The sequence below is a fragment of the Penicillium digitatum genome, chromosome 2 (genome assembly GCF_016767815.1).
Source record: "Penicillium digitatum chromosome 2, complete sequence".
Taxonomy (NCBI): domain Eukaryota; kingdom Fungi; phylum Ascomycota; class Eurotiomycetes; order Eurotiales; family Aspergillaceae; genus Penicillium; species Penicillium digitatum.
The window spans coordinates 2,273,573-2,291,155 of record NC_089385.1 but is presented as its reverse complement, the minus strand read 5'-3'; the positions used below and the strand labels follow the sequence as shown (position 1 = coordinate 2,291,155).

Genomic DNA, 17,583 nt, shown 5'->3' with positions numbered 1-17,583 from the left:
TCTTCCCCCCCCCCACCTTATAAACGTCAACGTCTCCCGATTCTTGGCCTTCTTTTTTCTTTTCTCCCTAAGATAAATCAATTCCTCAAAATGTCCGTCACCACAAATGCAACCATCGCCTCCTTCGGTGGCAAGCTCCTAAAGTTAAGCCATGCCGCCACAACCACAAAATGCGAGATGAAATTCAATCTCTTCTTGCCCCCACAGGCCCAAACACAGAAAGTCCCTGTACTCATCTACCTCTCCGGTCTGACATGCACCGCCGAGAACTGCTCCGAGAAGGGCTTTTTCCAGCACAGCGCCAGCAAGAAAGGAATTGCCGTGCTGTACCCTGATACTAGCCCACGTATGTGTCGACCTTTCTTTTATGGCATCAATTGCCGATCTTTCCATCAATTCAAGTTCTCTTGTTGAAAAGGAGGGGGGAAATGACTAATTAACCAATCTCCTAGGCGGCCTCAACATCCAAGGTGAGGACGACGCATACGATTTCGGATCTGGTGCCGGCTTTTACGTCGACGCTACCAAGCCCCCCTACAACACCGGCTATAACATGTATAGCTATGTCACCGACGAGCTGCCCAAGACCGTCTTTGATGCATTCCCGCAGTTGGATGCCAGTCGTGTTAGTATCACCGGCCACAGTATGGGTGGGCACGGTGCTCTTACTTTGGTAAGTTGTAAACGACCTGTCATGTCCAGATTTTCGCTACATGGCGCAAGAGCTAGAAAGAACATCGCTTGTTGGGGTATCATTTATCTAACCGACCAATCAGTTCCTCCGCAACCCGGGCAAGTACAAGTCCGTCTCTGCGTTCGCGCCGATCACGAACCCGACGAACTGCCCCTGGGGCCAGAAAGCGTTCAAGGGCTACTTTGGCGAAGATCAGCAGGACAAGTGGAAGGAGCACGATGCTACCGAGTTGATTAAAAAATGGACTGGGGGTCCGTTGGATATTCTGATTGATGTGGTGAGTTTGCTTTTTATCCTGTTTATATTTTTTTGGGGGGGGGGGGGGGTTTCCATCCAGATTTTGTCTCGTACAACGTCTAATCCACATCCAGGGCACTGGCGACAACTTCTACAAACAAGGCCAACTTCTACCGGAGAACTTCGAAGTTGCAGCCCGTGACGCAGGAATCTCCGGCTTGAACATTCGCTACCAGCCTGATTATGACCACTCCTATTATACCATGGCTACCTTTGCGGATGACCATGTTGAGCATGCGGCCAAGTATCTCTTTGCATAGTGTGTGCTCTCCTCTTAACTCCTGATCTAAACTATGACGTTTTACTTCTTGTCTTGCGTATTTCTATTGTCACCTGGATCTGATTGGTTCTTTTTTTTTGGCTCAAGTGAGCACCAGGTTGTTAGATCGATGATTTAAATGAGCGAGGAATTTTTTTTAATGGCAAGGCATGCCCTAGTTCTGGTTGATTTTAACCGGCGTGCAAATTCCACCAGTCTAGAATAAGAGGAACGGCGTTTGTTCTTGACTCCATCTGTAATTTAAATTTCATAGGGAGATCTTTTGTGTGCACTGGTTTATCTTCATTGCTTTCGACAAATCTCAATATAGTAAAGGAGTTGAAGCATTTCTGAGATTGAAGTCATTCGGCTTTTAGTTGACGTACGTTCAGGTCTTGAGCAGTGATCAGCCTGAGAATTCTTAGATAAAGTACATTTTAACAAACAAACAGAGGAACTAATCAAAAATCTACCAATACGATAGTGAACACTCGCTGATGATAATTCACCCACTAACGAAGAGTAAACTCATGCAAATTCCAGTTCTTTCTCACTATAGTCACTGCAAAACGAGGCCTCATGATCTTCGGCATCGACATATTTAGTCGCTTGCCAGGATCAAAACATGTCATCTCCGAATCGACAACCAATCGTGGCATTCTTAGATAACGAGCAACCTTGAAGACTTCTTGTGCCTGGGGGTTCTATTTATGCCATGGATCGACCAATCATCTTACAACACTAACCCAAGGTTATCTTGTGCCAAAAAATTCAGCTAGGGCAGGAGCGACTTACATCGATCTTTCCCGAGATAGCTTTGATGTCTTATTCAAGGACTAGATCCGTCAATTTGCAGATTTCTTTGCCCTCCGTTAGGCCTATCCAGCTCCTGGTGTTCTCGTTGAAGAGAGGGCGTATAGCGTGGACTCCAGCTTCACCCGCCACAACCGTAAATCTTATCAGTTGCTCACCGTAGAGATTGATTGTCACAGATTCCCCTGGGAGCCGATACTCAGGAATGAGGGTTGGCCTTCGGGGATCTACATTCAGCAGGTTCAACCCAGTAATGTAGGTATCTGTTCCCTCGTGAACGACTGACACGCCTAAATCGATGATGGAGCCTTCTAACAGAACCACTTGAAAAATGGGGGTATGCCATCTCTATCGCATCGGAGTCCAGCAGAAACCTCCTTCCAGGATAATTCGCCAAGCAATCCCTAGTTGGAGTTGGAGATGATCTGCTCGTTCGAAGCTCTTGTCATCGAATGTCTTTCTCTTGGCCATCCGTTGTTATTCTATCTTCGACGTGCCGCCTAGAGGTGCTGATGAGATTGATCATTTTTTGCTGTACAGCGGTATATGAGTCGCTAGTCTTTGCTTTCATTGTTTCTGGGGGTCTGATGCCAGGCAGTTCAGAAACACCCGATCTCCATTCACTGAAAATCTTGATTTCCAGAATGACTGAAGTTCAAAGACAACCACCATTGCTCGGGATGACTATCGTGGACTTAGGAAGTCGACAGTAGAACCGTAAATTGCGATTTCAATTCGCATCTCGATCGGAAGGGTGCCAAAGCAGTCCGGGTGAAGCACTACGCTGCTTTTAGAAGCAGAGCAGTTTGCAGCTTTCGGCATCTTCAGAAATTGTTTCGCGGCGTCCCGAAGCCTACAAAGGGTATAACCGTTGCTGCGTACGCAGTTGACGGATGTCTGACACTAGGTCGGTCAAAGAAGCTGAAAGCAATGTCATCATTCTCACTTCCAATGATACTCGGCTCTACCCGAAGGAGGAATGTCCCTATAAACACTTCAAGAAGCCTGTCTAAATCGATATTCCTCTCCTTCAAATTGCGGGACCAAAAGAAACCAGCAGATCTCATGGGGTAAGAAAGTTTGGGGGGAGCTTTTTCACGTGCATGGTATACCAACGGCCAAGCATTTTAGGGTCCCCGTCTTCTTCTTTCGTCTTCTAGTCAAACTCGGTTTTATAAACATCTGACAACTGGGTCTCGCTTGAGGTCGAATATGCTATGGCGGATGAGTTCGGTGCAAGAAGAGTTGTAACATGATTACACTCACATACTCGGTATCTTGCCATCTAAGGAGGCTTGGCCCAAAGGAGTGATCCACAAGATACGCAGTGACAAGAATATTCAGTCATATCCATAACGAACCTTCTCTAGCCAGATTCTTACTTGAAAACGAGAGGCGAATCATCTCATTGGAATATCTGGGGGCGAAGATCTACAAATATTCCAATGCCTAAGAAGGATCATCACGACCCTTGACACATGGGGACTCGTTACTAGTATGATGACTGATGTATTTAAATCCTGAGGAGTTTTAGTTTGAGACACTGCCAGTGATCCTAATGGCTCTATAGGGCAGAGGTCGATTACAAAGTTGAGTCTGAAGATTGCTGCAAATCTCCAAGGGGTGCAGCGGAAGGCAGAAGTCATTGCGAAGAGTAATGGCAACAGTAGAGATGTGTTACAGGACAGAGACCGCCCAACTATTTCAAGATTCCTGTAAGTCATAAGTTAATAATTTGACTACTAGTACACTGGTGTAGTTATAAAATAGTCTGTCAAACTTTGGGCAACTCCACTTCATGGGCTACCTACTCCAGTCCGAACCCACTTAAGCTCAAGGAAACTCAACAAAAGACCCGAGAATTATAGTAAACACCATTTTCGTCTCAATTTTTGGAGCCAGCAAGAGAGAAGAGGGGAGGGGGGAGGATACGTCGTTGAGTAGTGGGCGGTGGATACAAATGAAATCACCATGGGCACCAGGGATCAAGAAGTAAGCTATATACTCGGAACTTTTTGAAAATCAGGTGAATTAATTTTTTTTTTCCTTTCAGAGTTGCCCCCCGAGAGTTTGATCCAGCACTATTCTTGGGGTTCAAGTTGGGCAGGTATGGTATTGGGATCGGGATACTGGGATGATATGAAGTAGATGGTATAGAAGATGGCGAAGTCACAGGGCGATATGAGGAGAGACGTCACCTCGGTCGCATCAAAACGTAAATAAGGAAAATGGATGGGGGAATCTAGAAAGCAGATAGAGAGGAGAAAAGGAAACTTCATGCGCTCAATCGTTGGATGAATGACTAAAAGTTACATGTTAGTTGGATGCCATGTAGATCAAAAGGTAGATATTAGGGAAGTAGCACATACCGGGAAGAATTGCCGGAACCCCTTCACGTCCAGCTGGCTCAATGCGGTTAGGAACTCTTCGATGAGATCGGCTCCCATGCCCATGCCGGGCAGTTCCTGGTTGCGCAAGTATTCCGCATATTCCATGCCCGTCTTAGAGTAGATAGTGCGTTGCAAAGCGCCGGCCTCCGCAAGGACCTGCTTAGCTTGTGCATCTTTGGAGTTGAAGGATGGGGTCGTGGGGAGCGCCCAGCACAGAGGTGAGAACCGGGTGATCATAAATCCACCAAAGCCGGGGAGGACAGCTTGGGCAGGTGCGGCGCCATTAGCAGGGGCAGGGGCAATGTCAGGTCCGCCCCAGCAGCTTGCCATACGGCCCAAGACGGAGAACGCCATCTTGGCGGTTGTGAAGTCGTCGATATCTTTCGCGAAGTGTTCGATGGTGGTAATGACAGTTTCAAAGATGGGCTGGTTCCTCTCACTAATGATGACGGTCCCCAAATCATTGTTCAGCACAGCCAGCAAGAAATTCAGGTATTCTCGTTTCAACTCGGCAAGCTGAATCTCGTCATCAGTGCCGGTTGTTGGATCGGCAATGCCAGAGAAGACTCGCTGCAAGAAAGGAGTCAGGAGCGTGTCGAGAATGCTATAGATCTCACCCTTGAACCCAAAGATGACCTGATCTAGAAGGCGAAGGAACAGTGCCATCTCGTCGCGGGAAGAAGTCTGAGTCAAGAGCCCATCGATCCATCGGGGCAGTTGCGGGAGAATCTGCGCGCCCAGAACACCAATGAGCCGCGAGAACGCAAAGCGAGCAGCAGTCCGGATATTGAATGAGGAGCTGAGGGATTCAAGCGCAACCAGGGTCGCTTCAGCTACCTGTGCGAAAGCCGCCGAGACCTCTGGCGCCGGGAGAGCAGAGGGTGAGCTGGTACCCGGCTGCCAATCCGAGTAACCACGAGCGAGGGTTCCTAGAGCCATGATGTCGTGGTGGATCTGCAGCAATGCACGTTCGTCATTGGCCTTGGCGGCTTCGAGATTACGTTCCATATCGCCGAAGACAGGGTTCATCACCGACTGGGCGTAGAGAACCTGCTTCTCTGCAACGACACTTGGGGTCGACGAAATGATTCCAACGGACTCGAAAAGGTACAGCTGACTGTTGAACACAGCGTCCGCAGAGCCCTCATGATCCTCGGAAGACATCTCATCGCCGTCATCGCCTTCCGAAGGCACCTCAGCCTGAATAACCAACAAGTCACTCAATGCCTCCACAACAGTCTGTGCCACGTTGCCAATTTGACTGCGCAGCTGTCTAGCTAGCCGCTGGAACAGATACCACGAACGAGTCTTGACTTTTTTAACAGGGTGGTGCACAAGCTGGAGGAAGCTCTCCAGAACTCCAGGGATGAGATGAGTATTGTGGGTAAAGAATGAGCTATAACGAACACATATTTCCATGTACTGAAGTTGGGTTGCAGGGTGGGTGAATGATCGGATATCGGACTCTACCATCGCAAGCATCATCTCAATGAGACGATTCGCAGCCATGCCAGTAGGGGCACCCTTCAAGTAGAGACTGCCGCCCCTGACGGCCAGATCTCCAAACAAGAACATCTCATGCAAAGCGAGATCTAGGTCACGCCAGTCAAGCTGCCCACCGGATGCCCGCAGTTTTTGGAAAGTTGTTCCCACCACCTCTGAGATTGCATCGATGTAAAGCTGTTCATCGGCAGAGGCGATGATTTGCTGCAAAACACCGAGTCTCTTGCGCAGGTCTTGGAACTCTGCCTCGTCCGTTTGCTCGTCCTCCTCGCCCCAGTTTGAGGTCTCGTCGTACCGCATTTTCGCAATGATTGCCTTCAAAATCGGAAGCAAGATGGACTTGTTCCGCTCCGCAAAGGATGGATTTGCCTTGGCGAGTTTCCGAATGTACGTGAGCATATCGCTGACGCAAGGAATGACAGTCGAACAAACTTCGTCGTACTCGTCTGAAAAGAATCGAAGGATGTGCGGCAGGAAGACCTGCAAAAGGTTTTCTGCCTGCTCCTTGACGGGACCAGCGTCATTATCCAACACCCGGACAATGTCCACAACTGTGTTGTTGACAAGCTTGGCAACTGTCTCTGCCAAGTCAGTATCGTACTTGAATGTGAATCGGCTCTCCCGTAACGGAGGGCTGTTAGACAGCTGCGTGATGATGGAGTCGAGGTTCAAGAAAGCGATCATCTCAATTTTGTCTGAAGGCTTCATCTTCTTGCCAATGATCTCCGTGAAAACGTCCACAGCCGCATCGCGCACCCGCTGTTCTCCCTCCCGAAGCTCCTGTTTCTCGGCCCGCCCAAGCTGCTGGAAGAGCAGATCCAACATAGTCTGGTTCACTACAAGACCAATATCAATCCAGCTGACCCAGCTACCAACCGCCTTCAAGCACATCTCAACAATAGTATCGTCACTTTCCCGCCACACCGCCAAAATCTCCTGCCAGGAGTTGGCAATTTTCTGCATGTCCCTCTCCCGGATTAGGTCCTTCAGCGCATTCGCCCTGTCCTGTTCTCCGCGAGACCTTGAGACCAGCACATCGCCAATCTCCTCATGAATCGAGCTCAGCACACGCAGGTAGAACACAACCCCGATTTGGCTATCCCAGCCTGCGGATTTGCAGGTCAGGTTCAGTAGATCGTCGATGCAAGTCTCCCAGCCGTTCGCGTAGAGGGAAGAGAAGAGAAAAGTAACTGTCTGTGCGATTTTATTTTGAATATAAGGGGCGTCGGGGGTGGCAGTGGCCTCCGGGCCGTAGGCCTGGCGAACGTAGGCTAACACACTATCTCGAACAACACCGAGCGAGGCTGGATTGATCAAGCCGACCTGGGCTGCACTATTGACAATTTCGAGACTGACATGCCGTACGACTTCGGGCTGTTGTGGGGTTTTAGTGAAGAGGGAGAGGCAAACCTGCCATCCGGAGGGGTCAGAGCGGAGTTGGTTGAGGTATTCGTAGGCTTGGGATTTTAGGGTTGGGTCGGAGGATGGATTCCAGGCAATCTCAATTGCATTTGCTACCTGCTATGTGTCAATCATCTTCTGTCTTGAGTTGAGAAATGGAGCGGGCTGTTTGAAACGGCGGGGGAGGGGCGGTGTTGGGGTATTGGAATTTTTTTATCTCGAGGGTGCTGAACAGAATTGGAAGACTCACCTGTTCTTCCATCTTCCAGTCTCCCTTCGAGGTGTGGGAAGGAGAGAGGGAAATGAAAACGTAGGGGAGGTGTGTGTTGTTTTAAAATTGTTTTCGGTGGAGGAGATATTACCTGCGGGCATTCAACCTGGATATCGTAATCGGTCCCGTGCTCCGCCCTCGCTTGCCAAGAGAGTGCCGAATCTGCAAATCAAACGACCAAGGTATGTCGAGTACAGGTGTGGAGGACATTTTGATTGAAATGTGAAGTTCTTTGTGTTTTCCTGAATAGGACAAGGGGCAGTTGTTTATGGGCAGGAGCTTGATTTGATGGAACATCATACAATGTGTACTTGATTTGACCTACTCATTGCTATACAAGGCTTTAGAATGTCTAAAAGTGAGACGAAAATAAATCTAGCCCGATGGTTTTTTATATCTATGTTATTTTCAGGTTCCATCTCAATTGGCCTTGTCAGCCTGTTGCTGCAAAACCTGCAGTTCCATCTTCTCAAAGCCCTCGACTGCCTGACCATACTGTTCAAACACCCCCTCTTGATAACCGTCCGCAATTTTCTCAATGAACTCCTCCTCATTCCACCGCTGCCCAATCAAGTCCTCAAATGTTTGACCGGGCTGTCTCTCGATGCCCCAAACGGCCTTGTATGCGGCACCCAGAGCGCAGGCATTGTCGCCAACGTCGAGCGAATATACACCCTCGACACCGCCGAGGATCTCGCCAGCAATTTTGGCGATTGCTTTGTTCTTGGATCCTCCACCAACGAGATAAACTCGGCGTGGCTGGGAAGGGAGTCCATTGCCAGGGCTCTGGGTAAGGTCTCGAGACCGCAAGCGCAGTGAAAGCAACTGGCTCTCAATGATTGCGCGGGCTTCGTCCTGCGGCGAGTCCCATCCATCCATCGTCTCTTTCAAACTTCCCGTATGGGCATCGTATGTAAAGCGCCATTGGCCCTTACTAATGTTTGGTACGATCTCATGCTGCGGGAAGAACAGGCCCATCTTCATCGGACCCGAGGCATTCTGTTGACCCAACGGGGCAGTCTGCAGAGCGACCTTGTCAAAGTTGGCCCAGGGCTGAGCAGGGGTATCCTTCAGGCTCTCATTGATCGCATCTCGGACGTGCTCACGGGCCAGGCCGCCATTCTTATAGCACAGCATGAACATGTACAAGCCAGGGGTAGTAGGGTGGTTGAAAAAGTGTGTGGAGGGATTGGGTTTGTAGCTGGGAGTAGACATGAGGAAGGTAGTAGAGGTGCCGAGCGAGACCATTGCATCTGATGGCAGTAAGGGCAGCGCAAGAATGGTTGCTGGATTATCACCAGTTGCTGGAATAATTATACAATCAGGACTGAAGCCGAAACGCTCCACGAAATACGAATGAACGGATCCTAGGTGCAGGCCTCCATCTTCCGGTACCTCGCCGAGCTTCTGCTTGAGATCCTCAACTCCAAAGACACCCGAGCAGAGCTGAATCAGACGCTCGTCATACGCCCCTTTCTTGATGTTCCACAAGTTCATTCCGCACACATCGGAGATGTCGAATGGGGCTATATGGCCGAGAAAAAGTGACGCCAGGAAAGATGACACCAACGAAATTCTCCAGGTTTTCTCATAAATTTCAGGGTGTTTCCTTGTGAATCGGAGGATTTGAGGACCTGTGAATCTCTAATGACAGTGTCAGCACGCTTGCCCCGCATATACTTTGACTTCAGGGGCTTCTTACGTGGTGTGCTTTACTTCCAGTAGCCTGCGCTAAATCCTCGGGCTTGCCGAGAGCTGCGTCAAACTCGTCACATTCTATCTGGGTGCTTGAATCTTGCCAATTGGGACTGTATGGGTGGGAGAAAGCGCCTTCCAGCTGTGCCTCGAGGGACTTGCTGGAATCCAGATTGCGGAGAAGCGACTCCGCATTCTGACCCCAGTATACACTTCCATGCTGCTGTCCCGCACCACTAATTGCTTTCACACGGCTGAAATCGAGACCCTGCTTGCGCAGGCTTTCTAGCACACCATCCAATGCCTGCAGCCATAGGGCGACCGGTGCAAACACTTCATGTTCGGCTTCATTGTTCAGAACACCTTTTTTAATCGGGAAACTCTGCGAGTCGGCATCGAAATCAAATTTGGCAACATAGACCACTTTAAGATCGGAGTTGACAACTAGTCCCTTCAATTGTTGGGTGGAGAGATCGAATCCAATGTAGAGAGGGGTATCGGATGCCATGATGGAAGATAGACAATTCCATGCAATAGAACAGCAGGAAAGAGAAAGAGAGAGAAATGCTTTTCAAGTAATTCCTGGAATTCTTCCAAATTTAGGCCAAAAAAATCGAATGATCATGGGATGAACTCGGGAAAAGAAGCGTAGAAGTGCAAGCGGCAATATTGCCAGGTGGGTTGAGCTGATGATGTAAAGCGATTATAACCGGTTCCTATAACTAGTGGACTTCACATCTTAATTTTTTTTTTAATGCGAAGTACATATAGGAAAAGTGGAAAGTGAATACCGAGAACCAATTAAATCAAGCTTATGATTCCTCCAGTGATGTCAAAACAAGCCCGAGGTGGTTTTGCCGGGTAAATAGCTCTTTTAGCTGTTGTTCTGCTAAATTCTCGGTAGAATAGAACAGCCCCACTATATACTCTGCACTCTATTACCTGTCGTTTAAATCTGTTTGTTTTTTTTAGACTTGTTTTATTTACCAATCTATACATATAGACCGCAATCCAAAGGTATCATGGACTCTATCCCTATTGCTGCTTCCGAATATCTTGAGGTGTCTCCGGGTCACCACCAATATCCTGCGCAACGAACTCATCCGAGAACGTGAGATCCTGATTTTCCGCCGGAATGAAGCGGACCTTGATCCGCTTCACGCCGCGAACTCCGGATCCAACAGCTTGACGAACGGCTTCTTCGATGTGTCGTGACCGACTAATAGCCCAGGCACCCGGCACAGCCAACTCAATGTCCATTAGGTAGTTTTGGCCAGACTTCATGCCTTGTACATCACGAACGATGACTTGGTGTCCATCTTCAAGATCCTGCAATGCCTTGGAGGCAGCAGCCTCCACAGAGTGTCGCACTTCCTCATCAACCGTAGTATCCGCCAACTCCAAAAGGGAGGTACATGTGTTGCCCCAACCGGCTTTGATGACCATCAGGGAGATCAGGACTCCGCCAACTGGATCCAGCCAGGTGGCATCTTGGAAGACATAGCTTCCTCCGATTGTGAAAAGGGCGACAATACTGGTCAGGGAGTCAATGCGGTGGTGAACAGCGTTGGATGCAAGCACGGACGATTTGCGCTCTTCAGCAACCTTCATGGCTAGAATCTCAAGTTAGTGATCTAATTAATATAGATATATATATACACCCAGATCTCTGCATCTCTTCACTTACTGGCATGGTAAAGCCACTCCTTGACCACAATCGAGCCTGCTGCGATCCATGCCGCGTGAATGCTTGGACCGATTGGCCCATGACTGTGCGAATGACCATGTCCCAAAATTCCAGAATGAGCTACTGTTTCAGCCACATCAGGGTAGAAGTGAGCCAGCAGGACCTGACCCGCGTTGAGACCCATGAACACTCCTCCGCAGAGCAGAAGCCCACTAACCCCTAACGCACCGATGCTCTCGATTTTTCCATACCCGTTTGGGAATCGTTCACTCGGGGGCTTCAGGGACCAGGCGACAGTCCCCAAAGTCAAAAAGTCGGAGACAAGATCGGTGAGCGCGTGGTAGGCGTCGGCGATCAGGGATTGAGAGTGAAAGATATAACCGCCAATGAATTTTCCAATCGCCATACACAAATTTGCAACGAGACCAATACGTGTAATGCGAACACCAGCGTCGCGTTTGTTTGTGGAGGTTAGGTAGGTATTATCATGATGGTGGTGGTGGTGGTGACCGTGGCCGTGGCTATGGCCATGATCATTCCTAGTTTGTGTCATAGTTATAGATGTTGCCAGACGTGGAATGGAACGAGGTCTGGAGCGAAAGATGAAGGAAGAAGGGGTTTTCAAAAAAGGTGTGGAAGTAAGTATGCGCCGCTGGGCAGCAAGAGATCCGAGACTAGAAATCCTGAAGTGGAGAGGGCGAAGTCTGCATAGGGGCTGCGTCAGCGGCATCGCGTCGAGGGCACGCGAGCACAATAAAAGGATTGGACAGAGTGGTCTTTTTTCAGGGGCCTTTGTGTTGTCAAAACCGAGATTATAGTTTCAGTTACGGAGTACGTCTATTCCACCAGAAAGGTGAGAGGTCTACGGAGTAGATGGTGGGATGTTCATGTCATCCGGCATTTCCCTTGATTTTCCGTTTCCAATCTACACGCATATCTCCCCACGAACATCTCCATGTGTCCTATTGGAACTCATTAACTCGGACTACCTCTCGAGGCCTATCGGAATTCTTTTTTCTCAATCTTTCATTTTATTTTAGTATACTCTTGGATGAATGTTGAATCTCCGATATCTTCTAACGCAGTATCCAAGCATCCAACTGCGCAATCGTCGGAGAGCATCCACTCTCGTTTCGCCAAGACACACACCCGTGAACGTATAATGGTGCGTCTTCAATGACGACGCCTGCCATTCGGATCCCCTTCACGGGACCATTGCCCCCAGCCATCATAGTCCCTAGGGCTGCAACAACAATCGCAGGAGCAATTGAGGCTATCAGCACTTTCCTCACTGCACCGCCGTCTTCAACTCTCCGCGGTGTCGATGTGGGGAGACATTCCCAGACGGTACTCCTGACTGGCGCAGGTATCTCCGTCGCGTCTGGTCTGTCAGATTATCGAGGCGACCAAGGTACTTATCGGCTAAACAAATCATATCGTCCAATTTACTATCATGAGTTCATCTCCCACCATGAGTCGCGCAAGCGGTATTGGGCGCGCAGCTTCGTCGGATGGCCCGGGCTCTTGAAAGCAAAGCCGAACTCGACTCATAGCGCAATTAAAGGTCTCGGTGAAAAAGGGTACATCAGTTCCGTTGTGACACAGAATGTCGACTCGTTCCATTCCCTTGCGCATCCGGAACTATCTACCCTCGAACTACACGGATACTTGCGATCGGTCGTTTGCACGAGCTGTCAAAACCAACTTCCCCGCACTGACTTTCAAGCGTCGCTGGAGAGACTCAATCCAGCTTGGGCCAAATTTTTAGCTCGCATGGTTGCAGAGGGTGCGTTCGATGTCGATAATCCGGAGGAGCAACGGCGTAAAGGCTTGAAGCTCAACCCGGATGGGGACGTTGATCTCGCTGAAGCGCCATATTCTACTTTCCGGTATCCTTCATGTCCGACCTGCTTGGAGAACCCTCCCACGTTGAGCGATGGCAAGAAGGCGACTATAGAGGTAGATAGCGACGGTGCATTATCGGTAACTTCAAATGCCGGTATTTTAAAGCCGGCAGTGATCATGTTTGGTGAAAATATCGACCCCTTGGTGAAGACAGCGGCTGAAGAAGCGATTGATGATGCTGGGCGGCTACTCATTTTGGGCACCAGCCTAGCGACTTTTTCGGCGTGGCGCCTCGTGGAACGAGCACACAAACGAGGCATGCCTATTGGTATTGTCAATGTTGGTGGCGTGAGGAATGAGGCCCTTCTTTTTGGGAATATTGGACATGATTCCACTGCTCATGTTCGGTGTAGCCATCCATCCCAGTTAGTCCTCCCGACCGTTGTATCCCAACTCCCAATCAATCTATAGATATAGGAAATTAGACACAAAAAACTGAAAACTGAAATCAAGTTCACCGTGAAAGAATGCACCAACTGTAGCAAAAATCGAAATAAAAGTAAATGTAGAAATAATAAGCGCCTGCCAACTCAGGCCAAAAAAAATGCCAAGTCTGTTAAGTCCCGGGCCGCTCAGCGCGGGGCTCATCCCTCACGTCTCAGCATGGAGTATTTTAGGGATCCTGCAGCCCACCCTTTGAAGATCACCTCAAATCTGGTCTCTCCTGGTCACTTTCTCTTTCATTCTAAACCCAAACCATCGCGGCCACCGGCTTCCAAAGTTCCACAGAAAATGGACAAATCTCAGCAGCCCAGTTCCTTCCAGCAGCTGGAAAAGGTATGCCTTTCTACTTATCTGGTCTTGGACCTTGGATCTTTGCTAATCTGGTATCGGTCTTATTTCTAGCTCGGTGAAGGCACTTATGCTACCGTACGTCTTGATCGCTCGATCTCCCTCGATTTCTCCGCTTGGCTCCCCCGCTTCTATCCTGATCGCCACTTTGCCCCCGTCCACCGCTGATGCAGAATGCTACAGGTCTTTAAAGGGCGCAATCGCCAAACCGGTGAAATGGTGGCGCTGAAAGAGATTCACTTGGATTCAGAGGAGGGAACACCGTCAACCGCAATTCGTGAGATCTCGCTCATGAAGGAGCTGAAGCATGAAAGCATTGTCTCGCTCTACGATGTCATCCACACGGAAAACAAACTCATGCTTGTTTTTGAGTTCATGGACAGGGATTTGAAGAGATATATGGATACTCGCGGCGATCGGGGACAGCTGGATCCTGCTACGGTCAAATCTTTCATGCACCAGCTACTCAAGGGTATCGCCTTCTGCCATGACAACCGAGTCCTCCACCGCGATCTGAAGCCACAGAACCTTCTGATCAATAAGAAGGGTCAGCTTAAGCTGGGTGACTTTGGACTGGCTCGCGCATTTGGCATCCCGGTTAATACATTCTCTAACGAAGTCGTTACTCTGTGGTACCGCGCACCGGATGTCCTCCTCGGAAGTCGCACCTATAACACTAGCATTGACATTTGGTCCGCTGGCTGCATCATGGCAGAGATGTACACGGGTCGTCCGCTTTTCCCCGGCACAACCAACGAGGATCAGTTGATCAAGATATTCCGTTTAATGGGCACACCATCTGAACGTACATGGCCCGGCATTTCGCAGTTACCAGAATACAAGTCCGACTTCCAGATCTATGCCACGCAGGATCTGTCGCTGATCATCCCTCAAATGGATGCTATCGGGATGGATCTATTGAACCGTATGCTCCAACTCCGTCCGGAGATGCGTATCAGCGCCACCGAGGCCCTGCAGCACCCGTGGTTCCATGATCTGCCTCAGATCCAGGCTAAATTACAGCACCAGCACCAGCACCAGCAGATGGCTGGATATGGAGGCATGATCCCTACGCAGCCCGCTTATTAGCGGCCTAGACTGCGCACGACGAGATGACGAGCTCGATTAGACAATTGGACACGGGAGAATTCGGCGTTATACCCGATGATGGATCTTTTTGCTTCCCTTTTTTTTCTTTTTTTTTCAACTTGATTTTGCGAATATCGGGCCAGTTTTGTCAAAGATAGGGAATATCTGGCCTGCTTGGAGATGGGTCGACTTCGGAACACTGTTCAGTTGTCTTGATGATGCTAGAGCAGCGCTCCAGATGTTATCAACCTTCTGCTTGTTTTCTAAGTAGTTCTTCCTTTAGGAATGAATTCCGCCATACACCTCAAGCTGTATTTATCAACACACAGAGCAAGACATGTGCAACAAACGCTTGGGCCAAGTTCAAAATGGCCCCGTTGGAACTGCAATCCTCGGGACTATCTTGGATTACTACTGTTACTAGTCTTTTCTCCACCGACCAAGAATTTTCGGGACGAATCAGCTCATCGCGGCTGTACTGCTCTTCATTATGAAGTACCCGGCCGTAGGTATCTGGAGTAACCCTTTCGAGCAGGCATCATGTCGGCAATTGAATGTCTTTTGCTTGTTCGGAATAATCTTTCAAACATGCAGTTACCTGAATTTCAATCTGGTCTCCTGGAACAACTAGTGAGCTTTGAAAACATCGGGGGGAAAGAGTTGTGCTAGTGTCACACACCGGCGAACTGACCTGAGGATTTCACAAAGCCCCTTAAATATTGCCACAGTTGTACCCTTGGCGTATTCAGGTTAATTCACCCTCGAGAACTGTAAACACCCAAACAGCTGCTGAGGACAAAGTCCGTACGCCTAAACAATGGTTCTAATCAATGGTACGACCCAAGGGCTATGCCTCCAAAGCTTGTCTATACAGGAAAGTACTGTTCCCTTATCCAATCCACACTACCTATATTGCAAATCCCAGGAGATTGCGCGTGGTGATACTACTACTACCCAAACTGAAATCGTTTGCATGTCTTTCCCTGCGAGCACCTATTTGAACGGTGGCCCATGCATTGTTTGAGAAGAGGAAACCATTTAAAAGCTACCCTGCTCGGTTCTCACTCCTTTTCTTGGCGATAATTTGAGCCTAATTCTGTTGAAGCCACGCCCTTTGTTACAGGGCCCGAAATCAAGCTGGCATCTTCCCAGCTATAAGCCGACGGCAGTAACAGCAATATGCTGATTGGGCTGGTCCTAACTTGTTTGGTTTTTAGCTTTTTTTTTTTGTTGCCCATTGCGGGTAATAAGCAGGTAGTATTGTGCTTTGGCCATATCTACTTGAACCATTTGCCTAGGGCGTTCCATAACCCAAAAATAAGTCCCTGCCAATAGATCTACGATCATCTGGATCCTCGGTCTGTCACAAGCCAACTTGGCTTGATTAAAACACGAGGATCATCTCGGTTCATATCCGCTGGATATAACCTTCAGGCGCTGGAAGTCCTCCCTCTCGCGGCAACTAGGCCATAGATCATGATACCATGACACTTTCAGAGCAACAAATATTGGCTATCTCGGCCACAGAACGTGTTTGCTCGACGGTTTCCCTTGCTGGAACTTTTGTTATAGTCGCTACTTTTATCTGGTCCCCCACGTTTCGTAAACCCATCAACCGCTTGGTATTTTATGCATCATGGGGTAACATCATGGCTAATATAGCCACCATCATATCGGCAGACGGGATTCATTATGGGGTTGATAGTTCCCTATGCCAGTTCCAGGGGTTTTTGATTCAATGGTTAGTATCAAATTGGTAACCAAACACCCTTAGTAGACGACCACTAACAAGAGGATAGGTTTATGCCTGCCGATGCACTATGGACATTCGCAATGGCATGCAATGTCTACCTAACATTCTTCCACAAATACGACTCCGAGCAACTACGCCGGCTGGAATGGAAATATGTGCTCTGCTGTTACGGTGTCCCATTCGTCCCAGCTTTCGCATACTTCTTCATCCAGACCCAAGCCCAAGGCCGGATATATGGCTCCGCCATCGTAAGTAGAACCCCAAAGCCCTCACTTCCACCTGACTGTACTAATCCAATGACCCCCCCCCCCGGTAGCTCTGGTGCTGGATCTCTGTACAGTGGTCCTTTCTCCGTATCGCCATTTTCTATGGACCAGTCTGGCTCATTATCTCATTGACTTTCGCCATCTACCTACGAGCAGGGACGGTGATATACCAGAAACGGCGCCAACTTCGGAACCTCGGTGGCATCGAGTCAGATATGGTCCCAGAGTCTCCCTTCGCCATGTTAACTGGTATCCACGTTACTAGAGAGATTGCCTGTTCCACCCCAGAACGCCAGTCTTTGTCGGAAGGCGCCGCGCGCGGATTACCCTCGAATGCGTTCAGAGCATACTCAGTCACGATCGAGGGCGGGAATACCACCAGCACACTTCAAGGTTCCAGCACAAATATCGGCCCCGGTTCTCTTCAGCAGGGGAGTTCTAGCAAGGCCGTACGGCCGGATGCGGTGGACTCACAGCGGAGGTCGACGTCCACAGAAGCTAGTTCGGCTACGTGGGCGTATACGAAATACGCCATGCTGTTCTTCATTGCATTGCTTGTTACATGGGTATGTTTAGTTGATATCTACTACAGTCTTAAGGCCGTTATCGGTTCTTTTCGTGTGCTGATTGTTCGACATTGCAGGTCCCCTCGACGATAAACAGAGTCTATTCCCTTGCTCGCCCTACTGACTTTAATTTCAGTCTCAATTATGCATCTAGCTTTGTTCTTCCTCTCCAGGGCTTTTGGAACAGCCTTATATACGTCTC

The 17,583-nt window shown here is 49.1% G+C and overlaps 7 protein-coding genes across 7 annotated transcripts; 4 read left to right on the top strand and 3 right to left on the bottom strand.

The window, feature by feature from the left end:
• Positions 1-90: 90 nt before the first annotated feature.
• On the top strand, positions 91-1,251 carry Pdw03_6859 (Peptidase C50, separase; the record flags this gene model as incomplete). Its single annotated transcript, XM_014678989.1, has 4 exons — positions 91-346; positions 453-673; positions 777-971; positions 1,066-1,251. 4 exons carry the CDS (start codon positions 91-93, stop codon positions 1,249-1,251), a joined length of 858 nt encoding a protein of 285 aa, XP_014534475.1.
• Positions 1,252-4,338: 3,087 nt separating this feature from the next.
• Positions 4,339-7,619, bottom strand: Pdw03_6858 (Exportin-T; the record flags this gene model as incomplete). Its single annotated transcript, XM_014678992.1, has 3 exons — positions 4,339-4,365; positions 4,433-7,474; positions 7,608-7,619. 3 exons carry the CDS (start codon positions 7,617-7,619, stop codon positions 4,339-4,341), a joined length of 3,081 nt encoding a protein of 1,026 aa, XP_014534478.1.
• A 429-nt stretch (positions 7,620-8,048) lies between these two features.
• Positions 8,049-9,831, bottom strand: Pdw03_6857 (D-xylulose kinase; the record flags this gene model as incomplete). The annotated part of the gene is made up of 2 exons (XM_014678993.1): positions 8,049-9,272; positions 9,331-9,831. 2 exons carry the CDS (start codon positions 9,829-9,831, stop codon positions 8,049-8,051), a joined length of 1,725 nt encoding a protein of 574 aa, XP_014534479.1.
• A 527-nt stretch (positions 9,832-10,358) lies between these two features.
• Positions 10,359-11,563, bottom strand: Pdw03_6856 (Cation efflux family protein, putative; the record flags this gene model as incomplete). Its single annotated transcript, XM_014678994.1, has 2 exons — positions 10,359-10,936; positions 11,011-11,563. 2 exons carry the CDS (start codon positions 11,561-11,563, stop codon positions 10,359-10,361), a joined length of 1,131 nt encoding a protein of 376 aa, XP_014534480.1.
• Positions 11,564-12,186: 623 nt separating this feature from the next.
• On the top strand, positions 12,187-13,326 carry Pdw03_6855 (SIR2 family histone deacetylase, putative; the record flags this gene model as incomplete). Its single annotated transcript, XM_014678995.1, has 1 exon — positions 12,187-13,326. One exon carries the CDS (start codon positions 12,187-12,189, stop codon positions 13,324-13,326), a length of 1,140 nt encoding a protein of 379 aa, XP_014534481.1.
• Positions 13,327-13,647: 321 nt separating this feature from the next.
• Pdw03_6854 (Cyclin-dependent protein kinase PhoA) lies at positions 13,648-14,796 on the top strand (the record flags this gene model as incomplete). Its single annotated transcript, XM_014678996.1, has 3 exons — positions 13,648-13,692; positions 13,762-13,785; positions 13,891-14,796. The coding sequence occupies 3 exons, from the start codon at positions 13,648-13,650 to the stop codon at positions 14,794-14,796; spliced, it is 975 nt and encodes a 324-aa protein (XP_014534482.1).
• Positions 14,797-16,280: 1,484 nt separating this feature from the next.
• Positions 16,281-17,474, top strand: Pdw03_6853 (CAMP receptor-like protein, putative; the record flags this gene model as incomplete). Its single annotated transcript, XM_066101475.1, has 3 exons — positions 16,281-16,537; positions 16,596-16,797; positions 16,866-17,474. 3 exons carry the CDS (start codon positions 16,281-16,283, stop codon positions 17,472-17,474), a joined length of 1,068 nt encoding a protein of 355 aa, XP_065956558.1.
• Positions 17,475-17,583: the final 109 nt, after the last annotated feature.